The 19,254-nt window shown below is 57.9% G+C and overlaps 1 protein-coding gene across 1 annotated transcript in view; it reads right to left on the bottom strand.

The window, feature by feature from the left end:
- The window catches only part of PODXL (podocalyxin like), a 49,803-nt gene extending 30,830 nt beyond the window's left edge, over positions 1 to 18,973 (bottom strand). The window contains exon 1 of the mRNA XM_025471689.3: positions 18,604 to 18,973. Coding sequence (XP_025327474.2) covers positions 18,604 to 18,679 — 76 coding nt within the window. The 5' untranslated portion in view covers positions 18,680 to 18,973. The remainder of the gene's footprint in view (positions 1 to 18,603) is intronic.
- Between the last annotated feature and the right edge of the window lie 281 nt (positions 18,974 to 19,254).

Genomic DNA, 19,254 nt, shown 5'->3' with positions numbered 1-19,254 from the left:
CTGTAACGCCTCCACTGGCGGGGGGGGGGGGCAGGGGGGGGGACACGACCAACCCAAGGCGTCCTCAGACCCACTGGGTCTCTTCCTAGGTCTCCCAGCGCAGTGTGGCCCCTTGGAGGGGGCTATGGACAAAGGAAAGGAGTAACTGGAATCTTCCTGTGGAAGGAAGAGGAGCCTGAGGCCTAGGAGGGCCCGGGAATGGGAGCAGGGGCAAGGGAGGAAGGGGCTTTTCTGCTGGCAGCCTCCAGTCCCGCCAGCGACCCAACCGCAGTCTCGCAGGGAGAGGCTGGCAGCCCGAGCCTCCCTTCAGGCCAGCCGGCTCTGGGACCAGCACCTGCGTCAGGGGCCACGTGCTGGCGGCCGGCGGGGCACCAGGGCGGGGGCCCAGTGGGTGGTGTGCTCCTCCCTCCCAGGCCTGGGTCTCCTGGTCAGTGAACCGAACCTCCATCCCTCTGCCTCCTTCCCCATCCCACCGTGAGGGCTGTGGCCGGAGCCGGGGAGAGCACGGGGGTGTCTGACCCAGGAGAAGGCCGAGGTGGCAGAGAACTCACAGGTTAAATGTACTGAGGGGGATCCCTGGGGGGCTCAGCAGTGGAGCGTCTGCCTTTGTCTCAGGTCAGGATCCCGGGGTCCTGGGATCGAGTCCTGCAACGGGTCCCCTGCATGGAGCCTGCTTCTCCCTCTGCCTGTGTCTCTGCCTCTCTCTGTATGTCTCTCATGGATAAATACATAAAATATTTTTTAAAAATTAATAAAATGAAATAAGTAAAATAAAATGTACTGAGGGCCAGAAGTTTCTGTTAAACTGAGGTGAGAAAAGGCAGCCTGCTCCACACAGAAGGTGAGCGACGGGGCGGCCGACGCAGTCGGACGGAGGGCCAGCAGGCTCGGCGGGCTTCGAGCCTCGCTCGGGACACGAGGCGGGCACGCCACTCCAAAGTCCCGGCCCGTGCTTTCTATTTGTAGAATAAGGACACTGTGACACAGGAATGCCGGTTACTAGCAAGCTTTCTCTGTGAAGGCCCAAGAGTAAATGTTTTACACCACGCGGGCTGTCGTCACAGCTACCCCACTTCCCGGAGCAGGCAAAGCAGCGGCGCGGCGGGGGAGCAGCCGCGTGTGGCTGTCCCGGGTGTGACTGTCTCTGAGCTGTAGCTTGCGGACCCCTGCCGAGCAGAGCCCCCCCCCCCCCCGCCCCCAGGTCGGGGAGAGGCACCTAGGCCTTCATCCAGCCTGGACACTGGTCCCCGATTCCCCAGGAGAACGCGACGACAGCCACTTGAGCCAGCAGACTACTGGAAACCAAGCTGCCTGATGGCCAGCTGGCAAAAAGTCTTTGCAACTCATGCCACCAACAGAAACACCCAGATTGTCACCTACTCAGAAAACAAAACAGAAAGAATAAATTAAAAAATCTATGAGCAGCCCTGCCCTGGCAGGTGCTGTGGCACCCAGGACCTGCACGGCGCCCATCCCCAGCAGGTGCATGCCAGGTTCCCGAGCCCCAGGCCACCGAGTGCTGTCCTGCCTCTGACCCTCACGGGAACGGCCAGGGTACAAGTCAGCCAGCAGACACGGGGGTCAGGGCACCTAACCTGGTTCCCTTCCTCTTCTCCCCGGGGCTGGCTGCTCCTGGGCCGCAGAGCCTCTCTCCCTGGGACAACCCCTCAGCTGTCTGGGGCCGGGGTTTTGGCCACAGAGTGGGGTCAGATCTTCAGAGAACAGCTCCTCCTTTATCTTTTTTTTTTTTTTTTTTTTTTTGCTCCTCCTTTATCTTAACAGTGTTTCAGGGCCACCTGGGTGGCTCAGGGAGAGAGCCTGGAGCTCAGGCTTCAGCCCAGGGCCTGATCCTGGAGTCCCGGGATCGAGTCCCACATTGGGCTCCCTGCACGGAGCCTGCTTCTCCCTCTTCCTGTGTCTCTGCCTCTCTCTCTGTCTTTCATGAATAAATAACTTTTAAAATCTTTTTAAAAAATCATTTCAGGGAAGAATGACATACATTCAGAGAACTGCACATGCACAAGCATCGATGCAACACACTCCTGTCCCCAGGTCACAGAACAGGATGCCCAGTCTTGGAAGCCCCTGTTCCCTTCCAGCCACTCTCCATCTACAAGGGGAAGCTGTCTTCTGACTTAAATATCATGAGCTAGTTGTGCATCTATCACACTGCTACCACTGCACACTACTGACATCTGCACCAGGCTGCTTTCCCTTGGCATTTTATGTGTACGATTCATCCTTGTCGCGGAGTGCAACTGCGGACTGTACCTTCTTGGTGTGGCACCTGTTTACCCATTCCGCGGCAGATGGGCATTCGGGCGGCTCCCAGCACAGGGCCACCACGCGTGAGCACGGCAGTTCGTGCCTTTGGGTGACATCTGTCTACACTTCACGCAGCTCTGCAGCTCTGTGCGGAGGCTCAGCTGTGTGGACAGGGCTGCTGCTGGGAGTCCCGCAGTGTGGGGGTGGGGGTGGGGGGTACCAACCAACAGGCCCCAGGACCCACGGCCCAAGCTTCCCCATCCCCTGGCCCAGACCCCACACCCAGAAGGACTCTTGGGCCCTCCCTGTGTGGGCCACTCCACTCAGCCTGGGCATCCCTGCCCCGCTCCCCGGTGGGTGAGCTGTCGCTCCCATCTGGCTTTCAAGGGTTCTAGATCAACCCTGCTCTCTCCTCCCCAGGACTACCAGCCTCTGGGGGGCCTCAGTTTGTACACGATTCACAGAGGGGTGGCTCCAATGACCTTTGCAGTCCCGCCTAAGGAGGGCACACCCCCCACCCCACCCTCATCAGAAGCGCTCCAAGTGGGGGTCAGAAGGTGGAACCCCACCCCCACCCTGTACAGGCCGGAAGCTTCTAAATCCATTCTTTGGATTACTCATTATTCTAATTCTGTGGCTGAAGGCAGAGAGGCAAGAGGAGAGCTTGGAATTTAGCCAAGTGTGCCACCTGAGACTGTCGCCTCGCCTCCCCTGGAGCCCCCCCTCCCCCCACCTGTTCCTCTCCCTGCCCACGCAGAGGTCCCCATCCTGGGCCTGCTGCTGGCCTTGGAGCCACCTGTCGTGGCTGTTCCCACACGCACACGCTGAGCCCTGGAGGCTTGGGCAGGTGTTTCAGGCTTTGTCGAGGGCGGGCAGCCTGCCAGCCCAGGAAAGGGGCCGGGGCTCCTCCGGAGCTGGAAAGACAGTCTAACCTCCTTAAAACAATACCCTTCCCAGGGCCTCCTAATCCCTTCGGCTGCTGCAGACCATGTGAATCCTGATCTGTGCGGCCCAGCAGTGGCCCAGGAGCTGCCTGCCAACCAACCGGCCTGCGAGCAGACAGGGGTGATGCCCAGCCAGCCGAGCTCACCTCGCCTTCCAGAGCCAGGAGGAGGTCCCCCGCGGAGGTCAGGACAACAGGACGGCACCCCGGGGAGGAGACCCAGCACCCTTTGGCCTGTCTTTAGTACCGGGTTCAGAGACCTCATGCGTGATGCACATGGAGCCTCCACAACAGGAAGGGCAAGCTCTGGGGTATGAGACCCAGGTCCCGTGAGAACCTGAAGCCTCTGAGGCCTTGGTCCCCTTGTCAGTCAAGGGAGGGAGAAATAGCTACCTCGGACCAAAATGAACACTTAAAAAAAAAATGAATAAGCTTTTGGCGGGGGGGATGTCAAAATACTCCAAATCTGCAGAGGGGCAGGCCTGGTGGGATGGGCAGCCAGGCTGACAACCTTGCGGGTGAGATGCCAATGTCTGTGCTAGGGCTGGGAAGGCAGGGCTGGGCGCCGCATGTCCCAGGGGCCTGCGGCAGGTCTGAGGCCACGCGGCACAAGGGCGCGCTTCCTCTCTACTTACACAGCGGCTTTCTCTACAAACCCACCACCCTTCAAAGCCAGGGGATCACATCCCTCTCAGGCTTTTATCTAGCACTTACTGAGGCCTTATCAAATGGGCCAGATACTGAACCGAGAGCTCTAAGTGAGATCCCATTTGTGTCTCCCACACCCTCTGGGGAGGTCCCATTATCGTGCTCCTTGCAGAGCCAGCGGGGTGAGGGGTGGGGGGCAGGGGTGGGGGCAGGAGAAGGACGAGTGTGGGCCTCCCTCCCACGACCGCGAACCGCTGCACGGGGCTTGCACGTGTCTGCACGACTCTGACCCCAGGACACGGACCGCTCTCTAAACCCTCGGGCACACTCAGGGTCCCAGGCGAAGCCTGCGCACGCTTGGCGTCCAGCTCTTCCCTTAGTGGTTGGTTCCAAAACAACCTCGGTAAATATTTTTCTGAGGGAGCGCACTGGCATTCCCACGCCACCTTCCCGGTCCCGAAGCCATGAAAATAACCAGATGTGTACGGTTTCTCCACCGCCCTTGGAAACCCACCGCGGACCAGTCTCTACTCCGGGCTGAAAACAAACAAGGGCCAGAAGCCAGAGGGAAGTCCCGCGTAGAAGCGGGGATAGTCACCTCTGGGAGTGGAATGAGAAAGTTCTGGGCCACGGGCTGTGAATTCCCTGGGAATGACCGGTTTCCGCCTGGTGGAAGCTGAAGGTTAAGCCAGCAAGCAGAACCTTCCAAATCTCCCAACTTTTTTTTTTTTTTTTCTGCCCTGGAGAGAACTCTCCCCTTCCAGGAATAACACCTGCATCCTTCTCGCTGCAGAATAATCCATGCTAGCACGTTCCCCAAACTCAGTGTGTGTGTGCTGGGCCCGGGGGAGCTAAGCTAAGGCTGGCTCCCCGCTGGAAACCCCACTTATTTTGCAAAGCCAGTTAAAAATGAAGCCAAGCTGCCCCCAAGACTCTGGTTGGCCATAAGAAATAGGGGAAAAAGCACGATTACTCCCCTGTCAAGCACAAAATCTAGACTTCCTTGGTGTTTAAAGACCAAGGAGGTCTGCTTGCCTGTGGGGAATGGCGGGGGGGGGGGGGGGGGGGGACAAACACACCTCACAAATGAACATAGCTGAACAATTGCAGGCTGGCTCTCTTGCCCCCCCCCCCCACCACCACCAAGGCCTGCAGTGGGGGGAAAGTTAAAAGCCACGTTCCTTTTAAACAAAGCCAAGTTGCCCCCCTGTGTTTGAGATGTTAGAGCTAGTCAAGGAAACTCGGTTTCCTATGGGCTCCACCTAGGGAAGTGAATCAAGAATCCCAGAGCCAGCCTGGTTGGAGCCAGGTGTTCAAACAGCTGAAAACTCATCCCCTAAAAGTCATTGAGGAGGCTTAATGACATCCGAGGGGGAACAGAATATGCGGGGTGTGCAAACACGCAAACACATGCACACACACACGCATACACACGGGGATCTCACAGCTCTTCTGTTTGGAAGAAACTGCAAGCAAAATGGAACGTTTCCCTCCAAAACTTTTTCAGGTTTGTTTAGGTCACACATAGATGGATGCCGAGGTCAGACTTGGCACTCCAAAAGGGAGGAGGCAGGGGAGGCAGCTTTCCTACCCCACAGCCTCCCGTGCTCCCCGCCCTCACTCTGTGGTGTCAGGGGTCCACTACCATGCAAGGTGGGTACAGAGAGCCAGCCCAAGTTTATCTGGCCACTCCTGGGGCTCGAGCACAAAGCCATACCTAGAATGAGGGGCTGGGACGGCTGGGTGGCTTGGTGGGTTCAACTCCTGATTTTGGCTCAGGTCATGACCTCAGGGTAGTGGGATCAAGCCCCACTTCAGGGGCCGCATGGGTGTGGAGCCTGCTTGAGGTCCCCTCCTTCCCTCTCCTCTGCCACTCCCCCCACTCGTGCACTGGCTCTGTCTCTCAAAAAAGTAAATACAAATAACAAAGGAAGGTGCTATGGGCAGCCCGGATGGCTCAGCAGTTTAGCGCCGCCTTCAGCCCAGGGCATGATCCTGGGGTCCCGGGATCGAGTCCCACATCAGGCTCCCTGCATGGAGCCTGCTTCTCCCTCCGCCTGTGTCTCTGCCTCTCTGTGTCTCTCATAAATAAATAAAGTCTTTAAAAAAAAGAAGAAAAAAAAAACAAAGGTAGGGGCTAGCTAGAACCTCAGGACTTCTCGATTGACCCCAAGGCTGGGCAATTCCCCACTGCCCTCCCACCTCGGACGTCCCTGCTGCAAAGTGGGTTTAGTCCTCTGGAGTGGGGCATGACCCGAGGCCACAGGACTTGGGAGATACCGGCCCCACAGACGGTTGCCTTTCTCATCTCCCCTGACAAACTGGTCGGTGCTTCCACAGTGCTGCTCTCATGCCTAAAGGTGCAGCCGGAAAAGGAGCTCCTGTCCATCCCTCGCTGAGGAAGCAGCTGGGGAAGCAGGAGCCAGAGGCAGCAGGCTGCTGAGCGCTGAGGCCAGTATGGGGCTGAGTCCACAGCCCTGCACCACCGGTAGCTGGGCACATCCTCTGCTCTGGAAGCCACGCAGACACCCCTGTCCTCCATTCAGAACTAAAGGGACCCAAGACATCCCTTTATCCCACCCCAAGGAAGGGGATATAGGCAAACAGAAGGTCAAGAGTTCTGGACACCAAGTCACTCACACCTTCTTTGGTTTCTAGAAGGTTGTGGTCCAACTCCTAACACAGGCCCTCTGTGCTGTGGGACACATATGTTCCTGGTTACAACCCCTGCTTCCCCTCCTGCCCCTGGACAGGGACAGAGGCAGCTGATGCGTGGTGAGATGAGGAGGAAGGAGGGACCCTGCTGGGACGCCACCGACAGGTGCACACCCCCCCCAGCACCTGCAGCCAACGCCCGTGACTCAAAGCATGGGTGCCGCCTGGTCGAGGCACCCCTCAGCTCCCCTCCTCCGGCCCTCCTGCATACACCCACAAACCTACACCCAGTGCGGTTATGCTCCCAGTTCTGGGACACCGAGAAATACTAAGCAGGAGAGGCCTCGAGACCTCCCGGGCCAGCCCCTCACCCACGGAGGAGGAAAGGGAGACCCGCAGGGAGGGCTCCCAGCCTCGGGGACGCAGCACGTTCCTCTTGTTCCTCTTACAAACCCGTTTTCTTACTTCACCTGCTCTCTATTCAACAGCCCGCAGGGGCCCTCCTGGGCGTTGCTCCGAGCCTGCTGCCCCGACACTCAGCAGGCCCCAGGGGCAGCGCAGCCCCGAGCCCGGACGCGCCCACGTGCCGGCCCACGCGCCCACCGAGCCCAGGCGAGCGAGAGCGAGAGCGAGAGCGAGAGCGAGAGCGAGAGCGCGGGCCGGGCCGGGCCGGGGCGGGGCGGAACCGGGGCGGAACCGGGGCGGAACCAGGGCCTGCGGACAAGCTCCCCGCCTCCCCCCGGGCCAGCGGTCCGCACGGGCTCCGGCGCCCTGGCCCCTGTGGCCGCGGAGAAGGGGGACCAGGATGACCTCAGGGAGAGAAGCGGCTCCGGGCGGGGCTCCGGGGGCTCCAGGCGGTGGCCCGGAGGGGGCAGGGCCGCGCGGGGACTCAGAAGCGCCCCCAGGGCCGGGCTGCGGGACCGCAGCGGCCGCGCCAGGGGCCAGGCTCCGAGCCTCTGCCAAGGGGCCCTGTGCGCCGGCGGCAGCTCGGAAAAACACAGGCGAGCCGGCGACCCCATCGAACGAGATGCACCTGGAGATGCACCTGCTTCCACCCTCGGGCTCCCGGACTCCCGGAAACCCGACAGCCTGCAGGTGGACGAGCGCGGAGTCAAACCAGGGCCGAGGACCGAGCCAAGTACCCCGCCTCGGTGAGCCGCCGCGGAGTGCTGGCCCACGAAGCCTCCACACGCCCGGGGGCGGGGGGGGGGGGGGGGTGCAGGGTGATGGCCTCGGACTGGATTTAAAACAGAAATCCTGGGGTTCCCGGGTGGCGCAGCGGTTTGGCGCCTGCCTTTGGCCCAGGGCGCGATCCTGGAGACCCGGGATCGAGTCCCACATCGGGCTCCCGGTGCATGGAGCCTGCTTCTCCCTCTGCCTGTGTCTCTGCCTCTCTCTCTCTCTGTGACTATCATAAATAAATAAATAATTAAAAAAAAAAAAAAGAGAGGCAGAGACACAGGCAGAGGGAGAAGCAGGCTCCACGCTGGGAACCTGACGCAGGACTTGATCCCGGGTCTCCAGGATCGCGCCCTGGGCCAAAGGCAGGCGCCAAACCGCTGCACCACCCGGGGATCCCTCTGCCTCTCTCTCTATATATATGTTAAATAAATAAATAAATAAATAAATAAATAAATAAATAAATAAATAATAAATAATCAATCTTAAAAAATAAAAATAAAAAAAAAACAGAAATCCTGGGATGCCTGGGTGGCTCAGCAGTTGAGCATCTGCCTTTGGCTCAGGGCCTGATCCCACTGTGCCAGGATCAAGTCCCACATCAGGCTCCCTGCATGGAGTCTGCTTCTCCCTCTGCCTGTGTCTCTGCCTCTCTCTCTCTCTGTGCCTCTCATGAATAAATAAAATATTTTTAAAAATAAAATCGGGCAGCCCCAGTGGTGGAGCGGTTTAGCGCCGCCTGCAGCCCAGGGCGTGATCCTGGAGACCTTGGATCAAGTCCCACGTCAGGCTCTCGGCATGGAGCCTGCTTCTCCCTCTGCCTGTGTCTCTGCCTCTCATTCTCTCTCTGTGTTTCTATGAATAAATAAATAAAATCTTTAAAAAATAATAAATAAATAAATCAAATCAAATCTATTTTTCTTCTTAAAAACAAAGATCTGGGGGCATGTAAGATCATAACATGCCCTGACTTCCCAAGAAGGGGAAGAGTCAGCATGCTTTTCCAAACTTTTTGGATCATGCTTCTCTCTTGTTCATGAAAAACTTCCTATTCGTTTAACAAACATGTCCTGAGAGCATACCTGTTAATATCTTGAGGACCAGTGGCATCTTCTTTATGCACAGTTTGAGACACAGCTTATTTTACCAAGTTATAAAAGTAAAAAAATAGGGCAGCCCCGGTGGCACAGCGGTTTAGCACCGCCTACAGCCCAGGGCATGATCCTGGAGACCCTGGATCGAGTCCCAGGTCAGGCTCTCTGCATGGAGCCTGCTCCTCCCTCTGCCTGTGTCTCTGCCTCTCTCTCTGTCTCTATGAATAAATAAATAAAATCTTAAAAAAAAATAAAAGTAAAAAATAAAGGGCGCCTGGGTGGCTCAGTTGGTCAAGCATCCCAACCCTTGATCTCAGCTGGGTCTTGGTCTTAGGGTCATGAGTTCAAGCCTCGTATTCAAGCCTCCATGCTGCAGCAGCCCCCACCCCCCTGAGAAAAGGTTAAAAAACCAAACCAAACCAAAAAAATAGGGTGTTAGCCCTGTTTTACCACAAGGGTAAACTGAGGCAGCAAGCAATTTTTTCCCCCCTCCCAGGATTATTGTGCAGAAAGCCAAATGCAGCTCTCTGAGTAGTTTCCATCTTCCTCTCACTTCTCATCTTTGGGAAGAGATACTTGGCTCCCTGGTTTATATCTAGGGCAGGATCACAACCTCCCAGAAGAAGGAAAAATGTAGAGATGCTATAAAGGCTGCCATCATGCTTTGTTGCCTGACTTGGATGGCGGCTCCATGAATTTGGTACTGGAGTCAGGGAGGGTGGGAGGAGGAGGAAGGAAGCTCTTTAGAGCGTGATACTCAGGTCTGCAGCCTACACGGGGTGGGGGTGGGGGCGCAGCAGAGCAAGAGCAGCCACAGGAGTATTGATCTAGGCAGAAAGAGTGGTAGGATGTGACATTCCACTTCCCAGTGTGATGGGCAGAAGCTTGGGGGCTGCCAGGATCAGGGACTGGTGGCTTCCGGAAAGCCTTAATTTGCAGCCTGAAGTGACAGGTGGTGCCCCCAGAAGTGGAGCGAGAAGCACCAGGTAGGAACCAGGAATGGGGGGGTGCTGGCCACTGCAGCCCCTTCCTGGCTAAGCCCACTCTCATCTCTCATCTGGGAGCGTGGTCTACAACAGCCCAGGACTGGGGCCCTCATCCAGAGTGACCCCGCTGTGGGACAGCGAATAAATGGGCAAAAGCTTGGCCCAGAGAGGTTACAGCATAGACTCCCTTTCATCATTTATCAACGTCACACGGGGCAAGAGCTCAAGCCAACAAAAGAAAGAAAACCCCAAAGTACTGATGCTTACTAGGCGTCAGGCCCACCACCAGTGCGACTGCCTTTAACCCTCACTGGTAGAGGAAGGCGCTGTATGTGGTTTACAGCTAGAGAAACAGAGGCAGGGAGCAAGCCTAAAACCACAGGGCTGGCCAGTGCCACAGCTCAGACTAAACTCCATGCATCCAACTTCCAAGCCTGGGGCTCCGTGCCAAGACATTGCCATTTTTCTCCACTCTGATAGCAGAATTTGTCTCAGAGGAATTCTGTGGAGACTACCACACAGGACGGAGAAGAGCAGAGCTGCACAAAGTGGGTGGGAGGCAAAGCCCCTCCTCCCGCATACTGGCCTACTCTTGGCTTTCCCCTCTGGGTATACCCCAACCTCTTGGTGGTCCCCAAGGCAGCCCCCAGAGCACCTCCAGCCACTGGCCTCCAGCTCCAGTCTCCTGAGTGTCCAGGGACCAAGCTTTTAAGACCGTACTTCCCTCGGCCCTGCCCTTGGCCCTGAAGAGCAGGAAAGGGGAGGATATGCTACAAATACTTCTCTCCCCTTCAGAGGACAGTGAGGGGAAGCAGGCCCCCCAGTGCCAAGCCGGGAGGAGGCCCGGCTCACGGGTGGTCCCTCATGGGTGGTCCCTCGGGCACCTCGGCTCCCTGGCAGAGCTCAGAGCTAACGGGCCTGAGTGGGAGCAGCAAGGTCCCTGGGGCGCTACAAGGAAACTCGCATCTGTACCCCAGAAGGTCAGAGCCACAATGACAAGGGACAAGCTGAAACTGGCTTAGCCAAAGTTGAGGGGGGGTGCAAAGCCTTAGGCCATGAAAGACAAGTGGTCGTGTTTCACTCATGCAGAAGCAGTTGATCTGATTGGCAAGATGAGGAGTGAGTGCAGCTGCAGAAAAACCCAAAGTTTTCTTTTTTTTTTTTTTTTTTTTTTTTTAAGATTTTATTTATTCATGAGAGACACAGATTGAGAGAGAGGCAGAGACACAGCCAGAGGGAGAGGCAGGCTCCACGCGGGGAGCCCGATGCGGGACTCAAACCTGGGACTCTAGGATCATGCCTGGGCTGAAGGTAGGCACTCAACTGCTGAGCCACTCAGGGGCCCCAAACCCAAGGTTTTCAGGGACTTGACTCTATGGTGAGTGCCCACTAGGGACTTCTCACATCTATTCTTTGTGACTTCTTTATTTTTTTAAAGACTTTATTTATTTGAGAGAGAATAAGAGAGAGAGAGAGTATGTGTGTGCACAAGTTGGGGGAGAGCCAGCGGAGAGAAAGAATGGGAGGGAGAGGGGCAAGCAGACTCCGGGCTGAGTGGGGAACCCCACACAGGGGTTGATCCCTCGACCCTGAGAGATCGCGACCTGAGCCAAAACCAAGAGTCAGACGCCCAACCGACTGAACCACCCAGGCACCCCACGACCTCTCTGTAACTGAACCACCAATTTCTGGGTTAGCCACGTGGGTGCCTAAATAAAAATTAGTCTTCCCTGAGGAAAGGCTGCTTCCCTGCTTCCCTTGCAGCTAGGTGTGGTCACAGGACCACGTTCTGTCCAACAAATGTCACTGGTAGTGCGGTGTGTGGTTTCTGGCAGCCACCCTCCAAAGAGGAGCTGCAGGCCTCTTGTTCCTTTTTCCTGGTGGCTGAACCCCAGTAGCCGTCATGGACCATGGGGCGGCATGCTCAAGACGGCGGAACCCACCCCACTACCTCATGAACGTCTGTCATGTGAGAGAGAGAACATCGCTGTCTTGGCCAATCCACTATTTTTAATGGCTAAGAGCAGCCAAACCAAGTTCTAAGCACCAGCAGCCCTAACCTCCATGGAAGGGCCCTCCAGGCGGGGGAGGCCCGGAAGCAGCTACAAGGCTGCTGCACGTCCCACGGTGCTCCTGCCTCCAGAAGTCCTGCTCCCCTTCATGCCCATGCAGCCAGCCCACCCGCTCCAGGCCCGGGGCCACCCGCCCGCCACCTGCCTGTCTTCTTCTGGAATGAGGTCAGGGCCTTGTAAATGGATAGCACAGAACTGGCAGATAGGACTCTAGGTTCTAAACCAGTCCTGCCATGACCCACTCATTCATTCACTCATTCGTTCAGCAAACAATTACTGAGTATCTACTATATCCCAGGTCCTGTTCCAGGCGCCTTGTGGCTACAACACTGGACAACAAGGGACCCTGCCCTCATGGAACTTGGAGTCTTACTGGGGGGAAGAGACGCACAAAGAAAGAAATGAGTATGTACCCGGAGGATGAGTGCTCTGCAGAAAATACAGAGTATGGCGGATAGGCTGTGTTACACAAGGCAGCCCAGAAGCCCTCTCTGAGATGGTGGCGTTCCCGCAGACAGCTGACAGAAATGAGGGAGTGAGGCATGTGGCTATCTGAGAGGAATGCTGGTTGAGTCACCTACTAGAAGTGCTCAGTGCTGTGCCTCAGTTTCCTTTCCCTGGAATGATCTGTGAGATAAAAGCCATCCCAAGACAACCTCATACTATCCTGGCTGGAGACTGTGGCTCCAGTGAGCATGTTGAGAGCAAGTTAGCAGGGGGATCAGACCAGATGAAGACAGGGGGCCCCCTGGGAGAGAGCTCCATGAATTTCAGGTAAGAAGGGCTGCGTTGCCTCCAAAGTGTCCCCTCATCAGGCTTGGCTTTCCCACTGTCCCTCCTATGCTGACAGGTAGGGGTGAGACAGCTGTGGGCTCCTGGTGAGCCCATGTGCCTCCAGGGGGGCCTGGTTCTGGGAAGGCCCCCAGCATCCCAACCTGGGGCTGCCTGGCAAGCCTGGGTCAGCCATTCCTCAGAATTCTCTTCCCCCTGGGCTGAGGCACACAGCCTTCCGGCCATGACAATTGGCGGACGGGGTGCCACCCTGCACCCTGGCCATAGGGAAGTCCAAGGTGGCTGACCCGTGGGGGATAAGGCTGCAAAGCAAGAGAGGGTGGTAGTGGTTTGTCAGGGAAAGGGGTGGGGACAGAGGGAGGATGGATGGCCGGGTGGCCAAGCAGGGCTGGGGGGACTGTGCTGGCCATCATTATAGTGGTGCAGGGTCGGACCAGAGCCCAGAGCCAGTACAAGGGCTTGGGTGGGCGGTGCGGGGAAGGCCGAATTTGTGCACCAGACATCCAACAAGCACTGCCACCCACTCATTTATTTGTTCCAGAATCTGGCTGGCTGATGTCATCACCACCAGGGCTCACAGGCAATGGGAGACAGACAAGTACACAGTGGCCAACATGGTGGGCAGCACAGTGACATGGTAGGGAGAGCCTGTGGAGAGCCTAATTCCAAGTAATAAAGTAGCTCCAAGCCTCGACTTCCCCTGAAGGTGGAGGGATGGGGAGAGTGCAGGCACAATATAGCGAGGTCACCATCATGAAACCCTTCCTGAAAAGGGTGTTAGTGAGTTTCTCCAGTGCCCAGGGGAGAATGAGCACAGGAGCCCAGTCAGTTCTGTGGCTGCACACCTGGATACACCCATCTCCCAGGGCACTGGGAGTCACTAGGACTTGGGCAGGCGACCCTACTCCCTGGTCTGCATTCCCTCATCTGCAAAATGAGTGGATGTAGAAGATGATTTCCAGAAGGCTTCCCAGTTCTAGAATTCTGTATTCTATGATTTTCTGGGTTATTTAGAAGCACCGTGCAAATTACCTTTTGCCACCTGGATGCTATTTTGGACAGCCTCCTTGAAGGGGTCTGACGGTAATGCTTTTGCAAATGTGAACAGGCTTCCTGCACTGTCTCCTCCGTGGAGATTCTCTTGAAGGCTTTCCGGAAGGGAACACCTAACCATCATGAGGCTCGTGTGGCCCAGAGTCCCAACCCCAGACCTGCCACGTCCTTGGTCTTCTAACATCCCCACAAGGTGGACAAGGTGGACAGGACCCATGACAAGGAGACCCAAGCAACTTCACCTGTGTTCCTGAAAATGGGACATGACAGGAAAGGCCGCCAGCTGAGCTCCCTGCCCTGCATCATACCCTCAAGCGCAAATAAAAAGTGAGCCAGGAGCTGAGGAAAGAGCTCCCTGGCCTCTAGGTCTGAGGAAGTCTTCAGGCAGGCCGGGGCCGGGGCTGGGGCTGGGGCTCGGGCTGACGGGCCAGCGGATGGACAGAAGAGGCTCCTTCTCGGTCTCTCATATGGAGCTTCCATTCCACAAACTTGCAGAGGGCTCCTGAGGCCTCACCTCTGCATAGAGGATGTAAAGAAGCAAGCTCTTAAAAAAAAACAAAAACAAAAACAAAACAAACAAAAAAAAGAAGCAAGCTCTTACCAGGGTAGAACCATCTAAGTCCCGACCCCTCTCCCCAGGAAGTGCAGGAACCTGTCTAGAAGGTTCCTCCCATTTAACTTAGGAGCGAGGGGCCTTGAGCTAAGTGCCAAGCTGTCCTCCCAGCAGCCACTGACAGTCTGGTCCAGGATCTCCAGCCCCGAAGCCCGGACCCTCAGCAGGTGTTCCTACCTGTTCTGGCTGCTGCAGGACCAGCCCACTGGCCAGCATCACTGCCCAGGAGGTGAGGTGGCCTAGGGTTCCCCTACTTAAAATCCTGAAACCAGGGTCTAGGCCAGTTCCCCTCAGTTGAGTGGTGCAGGTAAAATGTCAAGCAACGGCTCAATGCCCATTGCTGCGTGGAGCCCTGGAGGTAGAAACTGCTGCAGGCCCCTGCCCTGGAGGGGCTCTCTGCACGCTGGAAGAGATGCCCAAACATAATTTACTTCCATCTAGAAGGTTTCTCAACAGAGATGATACCTAAAGACAGAGTTAAATCTCTAAGTCTTCCACGCTCAGAGGATTTCCAATCCGGTGGGGGCCCCTTCCTCTCTCAGCTTCCAGAGGGCAGAGGTATCAAACCCCATCCAGCAGCACCTCTCCTCTCCCTTCAAACATGGATGCCTGAGGAAAGGGCAGATGTGGTGCAGCCTCCCTGCCTCTGTCCCCACTTCTGTGCCCTGCTGACTGCCAGACGACACCCCCTCTTCTGCCCCTCCTTGGGTGGCTACACCCCAAAGCTCTGGCCAAACTGCCACCCAGTGTTGTGACCCCCCCCCATACCCCTCCTCTTCTCCAGCCAGCTGCGCCCAGTCTGCTCCTAACTCCCATGGCTTGCTCACTTTTGCCTCAGAGCATGCCCAAGCAGCACCATGCTAGGAATACCTCCATTCCCTGAACTCATCCCATGGAGCTTTCTCTCTGGGCTCTAAAAGTTCACCTCTGGGTGCCTATGAAATGGTCTTGCCACCCCACACTGACCTTTTTTTAAAAAAGATTTATTTGAGAGAGAAAGAATGAGTACGGCAGGGAGGGGCAGAGGGAGAAGGAAAAAGAGAATCCCAAGCAGACTCCCCACCGAGCACAGAGTCAGATCCTGGGCTCAAACCCACCACCAGAGGTCAAGACCTGAGCTGAAACCAAGAGTTGGATGCTCAACAGACTGAGCCACCCAGGCGCCCCCACACTGACCCTTTTTATCTTAAAATCTCTGCATAAGCCCCCACCTCCTTCAGGAAGCTTCGCCTAGATCACTCCTACCAGCATCTTGCCTAGATCACCCCTACCCGCATCTTACCGCTTCTTTTACACAAGCCTCCTTCTCCCTCACCTTGTGGCACGAGAGCTTCGAGCTTCGCTCTTTGCTACTACACGCCAACTGCCGCCTGCAAACATTAGCAGAATGCTGGCGCTCGGTGGCCTTGGAGAAATCCAGTTCTCAGTCCGTATGCTTTATTGATCATCATAGCTAGGATTTATTGAGCCTTGCCCAGGAGTACGGCACACGGTCGAGCTCATTACATATGGTAACTCCCATCTTCAGAGCAACCTACAAGGTCACTTCCTTACGATTTCATGGACCAGGAAACCGAGGCTCAAGAGGTTCGCTATTTTGTCTACAGTCTCCTGGGTCCCTCTGAGCCAAAGTCTGAGTGTCTTCCAGCAGGCCAGCCCCCTTCCCTTCCCAGGACTCACCCGTGAAATGACTGGATCAGACAGCTGGCGTAAGTCAGCCTGTCCTTTGGCAGCTAACAGGGCAGAAAACCCCAGAAATGTTACACAACGAGAGACAGAGGAGCCCTCTGCTCCTCTGTGTTACAGGTAAGGAAACTGAACTCAGAGGCCGTGTGGCTCCACCCAATAAACATCAAACTAAAGGTACGGAAAAGAAGTCTGTCTAATGGGCTGCTGGGCCCCTGGTTTAATGCTTACGCTGGAGGCTGCGTGATCGGCCTGTATTAAAAGGCACGCTGCGGAGGGGACCTGGGTGGGGTGGTGCCTTTGTTAAGGGGACTCGCACTGTGGGATCCCCGGGTGGCTCGGAGGTTTAGCGCCGCGTTGGGCCCTGGGCGTGATCCCACGGTCCCGGGATCGAGTTCCACATTGTGCTCCCTGCATAGAGCCTGCTTCACTCTCTGCCTGTGTCTCTCATGAATAAATAAAATCTTAAAAAAAAAAAAAAAAAAAAAAGAGAGAGAGAGAGAAATTTGCATTGTAATCTTTATTGTTTAGAACTGAATCACAGCGGGGGATCCCTGGGTGGCGCAGCAGTTTAGCGCCTGCCTTTGGCCCAGGGCGCGATCCTGGAGACCCGGGATCAAGTCCCATGTCGGGCTCCCTGCGTGGAGCCTGCTTCTCCCTCTGCCTATGTCTCTGCCTCTCTCTCTGTGTGTGTGGCTATCATAAATAGATAAAAATTAAAAAAAAAAAAAAAGAACTGAATCACAGGATTCCACCAGTTTGGGGGGTTACACCCCTCCATGATGGCAGCCCAGGCAGCCCCATCTTCGGAAAGGCAGAGAGATGGGGTGGTCCTTACGGACTCCCTAAAGGAAAGTATTGAATTAGCACAGCCAATGCCCCCTCCAGCCTTTTCTGCCTCAAGGTATACAAATAATCATAATAGTCCCTTGTGCTTTACGTGTTTCCAAACACTTCCGTTTATCCCTTTGTTACATACTGCAATAGCATTTAGAGACTGGGCACCAGAAGCTTGCAAAGGCCAAGAGACTTGCTGGGTGGGAGTGCAGTGCTGGTCCCTGTTGTTCATTTTTTTCCCATGTATCAAGCTCCCTCCACGCGCCATGCCCCATGCTAGAATTGAGGAGGGCTTCCTGAAAGAGGCATGGTTTCTGGGATGTGCCCAGATGCTGGGGAAGGCAGTCCCAGCCCTGATGCCAGCAATGAGCTGGGCTTGCAGCTTTTCCCATGGTTGGCTCCAGAGCATCTCTCAGAGATGCCCCCCCGGCTCTCCTCCAAGCTCAGTCTCTCTAGGCTCTGGCGCACGGAGAACTAGCCTGTCTTTGCCTACCCTGGCCAACACAGCCCATCTCCCTTCCGGGTGTTGCTAAGACGCTCTCTCCAAAAAGGTGCATGCCAAGGCCCACGCTGAAGTCTGGCTGCTCTGAGAGCAGGGTTGAGTGGCCACCCTCCAGCATCTTCTCAGCCCTACAGGGCGTGCAAATGTGAGGTCACGGTCATCCTCAGAGCTGTTCAGACCACTCCTCACACCACAACACACCCTTTGGGAGCACATACTTTTTGCCCACGGAAAGTGCCCTTTCCTTTTAGGCCAGCCTGGTGGCAACTGAGGGCAGCAGCTGCAGGGTGCTCACACCTGCTTGACCTCTGAGAACCAGGCCCTTCCCACCAGGGGTTCCATGCAGTGCACGGAAGAGGCTGTACTGACATTCCATCCTACCCTGCCCCTAAGCGTTCAGCCCCAAATGCCAGCGCCTGCCAGCAGCAGGGTCCCTTTCCTCTGTGTCCCCTAAGTCCTCCTGGCCCCGGGGTAGGAGCACCACCTGCATTTCTTTCTCTCTGCAGACATGTGCTTGGGTGGGCCACAAAGAAATGCACCTCCTTCCTGGGGCTGACCGTCCAGCTGTTCTTAGGGGCTTTGGGACACCTGCTTGGCTGGGTTTGCAGCCACCCACTCGTCCCCCCTAAAAGGCTAACGTTTCACCTTTAGAAAAAATACGCGTGTTGTTTCTAAGATGCACCCAAGCTTGTTTCCTGTGGGGGGGGGGGGGGGTGTCTCACCTTCCCGGCTATGTGCGACAAAGGAGACAGGGACCCAACTCAGCTAGGGGGCTCTGAGGCTGTGGAAGGGCCACTTACTCCCCCTCCCTGGCCCAGCAGGGGCTCAGGGGAGCTGAACTGCCCACAACGCTCGGAACACCCTCGCTCTGCAAAGGCGGAGCACAGCCCCGCGGGAGCCGCTCCCGGAGGCTCGTCCCCTGCCTCAGGGCACGTCCTCGGGGGCTTCCAGCCCGCCGTTCCGCGGCACCCGGCGACTACACGGGCGGTGGCCCGCCCCGCCGGCGCGGAGGACGAGGGGTCAGGCCCGGGGGCCGCGCGGGCGTGGAGCCGCCGGTGCCCCGGGCCCGCGCTCTTTCCGCCCGCAAAGCCGCTGCCCCGCCGCGGTGCGCCTCCCCCTGCCTCCACCCGAGCCGAGAGCCGGGGCGGCCCGCGGCGGGGCCCGGCACCTGCCGCCTCTCGGGCCGGGCGCGGGGCGGGTGGCTCGGGGCCGGCAGGCGCGCGCAGGGGCTGCTCGGGTCCCGCCACGAGGTGCGGCCGGGCCGGGGCCACCACTCACCGTCGTGCGACAGCGACGGCGGCGGCAGCAGCAGCAGCAGCAGCAGCAGCAGCGGCGGCGGCGGCGCGGGGCGCATCGTGCCTGGGCTCGGCGGGGGCAGGTGGCTGCGGGCCCGCGCGCGAGCGGCCGGAGCGGGGGGGCGCGGCGGGAGGCCTGGCGGTGCCGCGCGGCCGGCGCAGACCCGGGGCTGCGAGCCGCGCTCCGGCGGCCCCTCCTCGCGGCCGCTGCGGCAGAGCCGGGCTGGGGCGGCGGACGGGCGGGCGGACGGGCGGGCGGACGAGCGGCGGCGGCGGACGAGCGGGCGGTGTCTGCGCGGCTGGGCCCGGCGGCGGCGGCGGCGACTCCCGTCCCGTCCGCGCCGCCCCCGCCCCCGCCCCCGCCCCTCCCCTCCCCCAGGAGCGCGGGCGGCCGCCGAGGGCCGGGCGGGGCGGGGCGGGGCCGGGAACAATGAGCGCGGAGGAAACTCCGCCCCGAGCGCGGCGGGCGGCGGGCGGCGGGCGGCGGGCGGCGGCGGGGCGCGGGGGAGCGCGGGGCGGCCGCGGGCTCGGGGCGGGCGGGGGCCGGGGGGCGCGGGGGGCGCGGGGGCCGGGGGGCCGGGGCTCCCGCCTCGCGACCGCTCCCGCCCCGGCGCGCAGGTGCGGCCCGCAGCGC

This window comes from Canis lupus, chromosome 14 (assembly GCF_003254725.2).
Source record: "Canis lupus dingo isolate Sandy chromosome 14, ASM325472v2, whole genome shotgun sequence".
Classification (NCBI taxonomy): Eukaryota; Metazoa; Chordata; class Mammalia; order Carnivora; family Canidae; genus Canis; species Canis lupus.
Note: the sequence above shows the minus strand (reverse complement) of the source record. Positions and strands in the feature narration are given on the sequence as shown.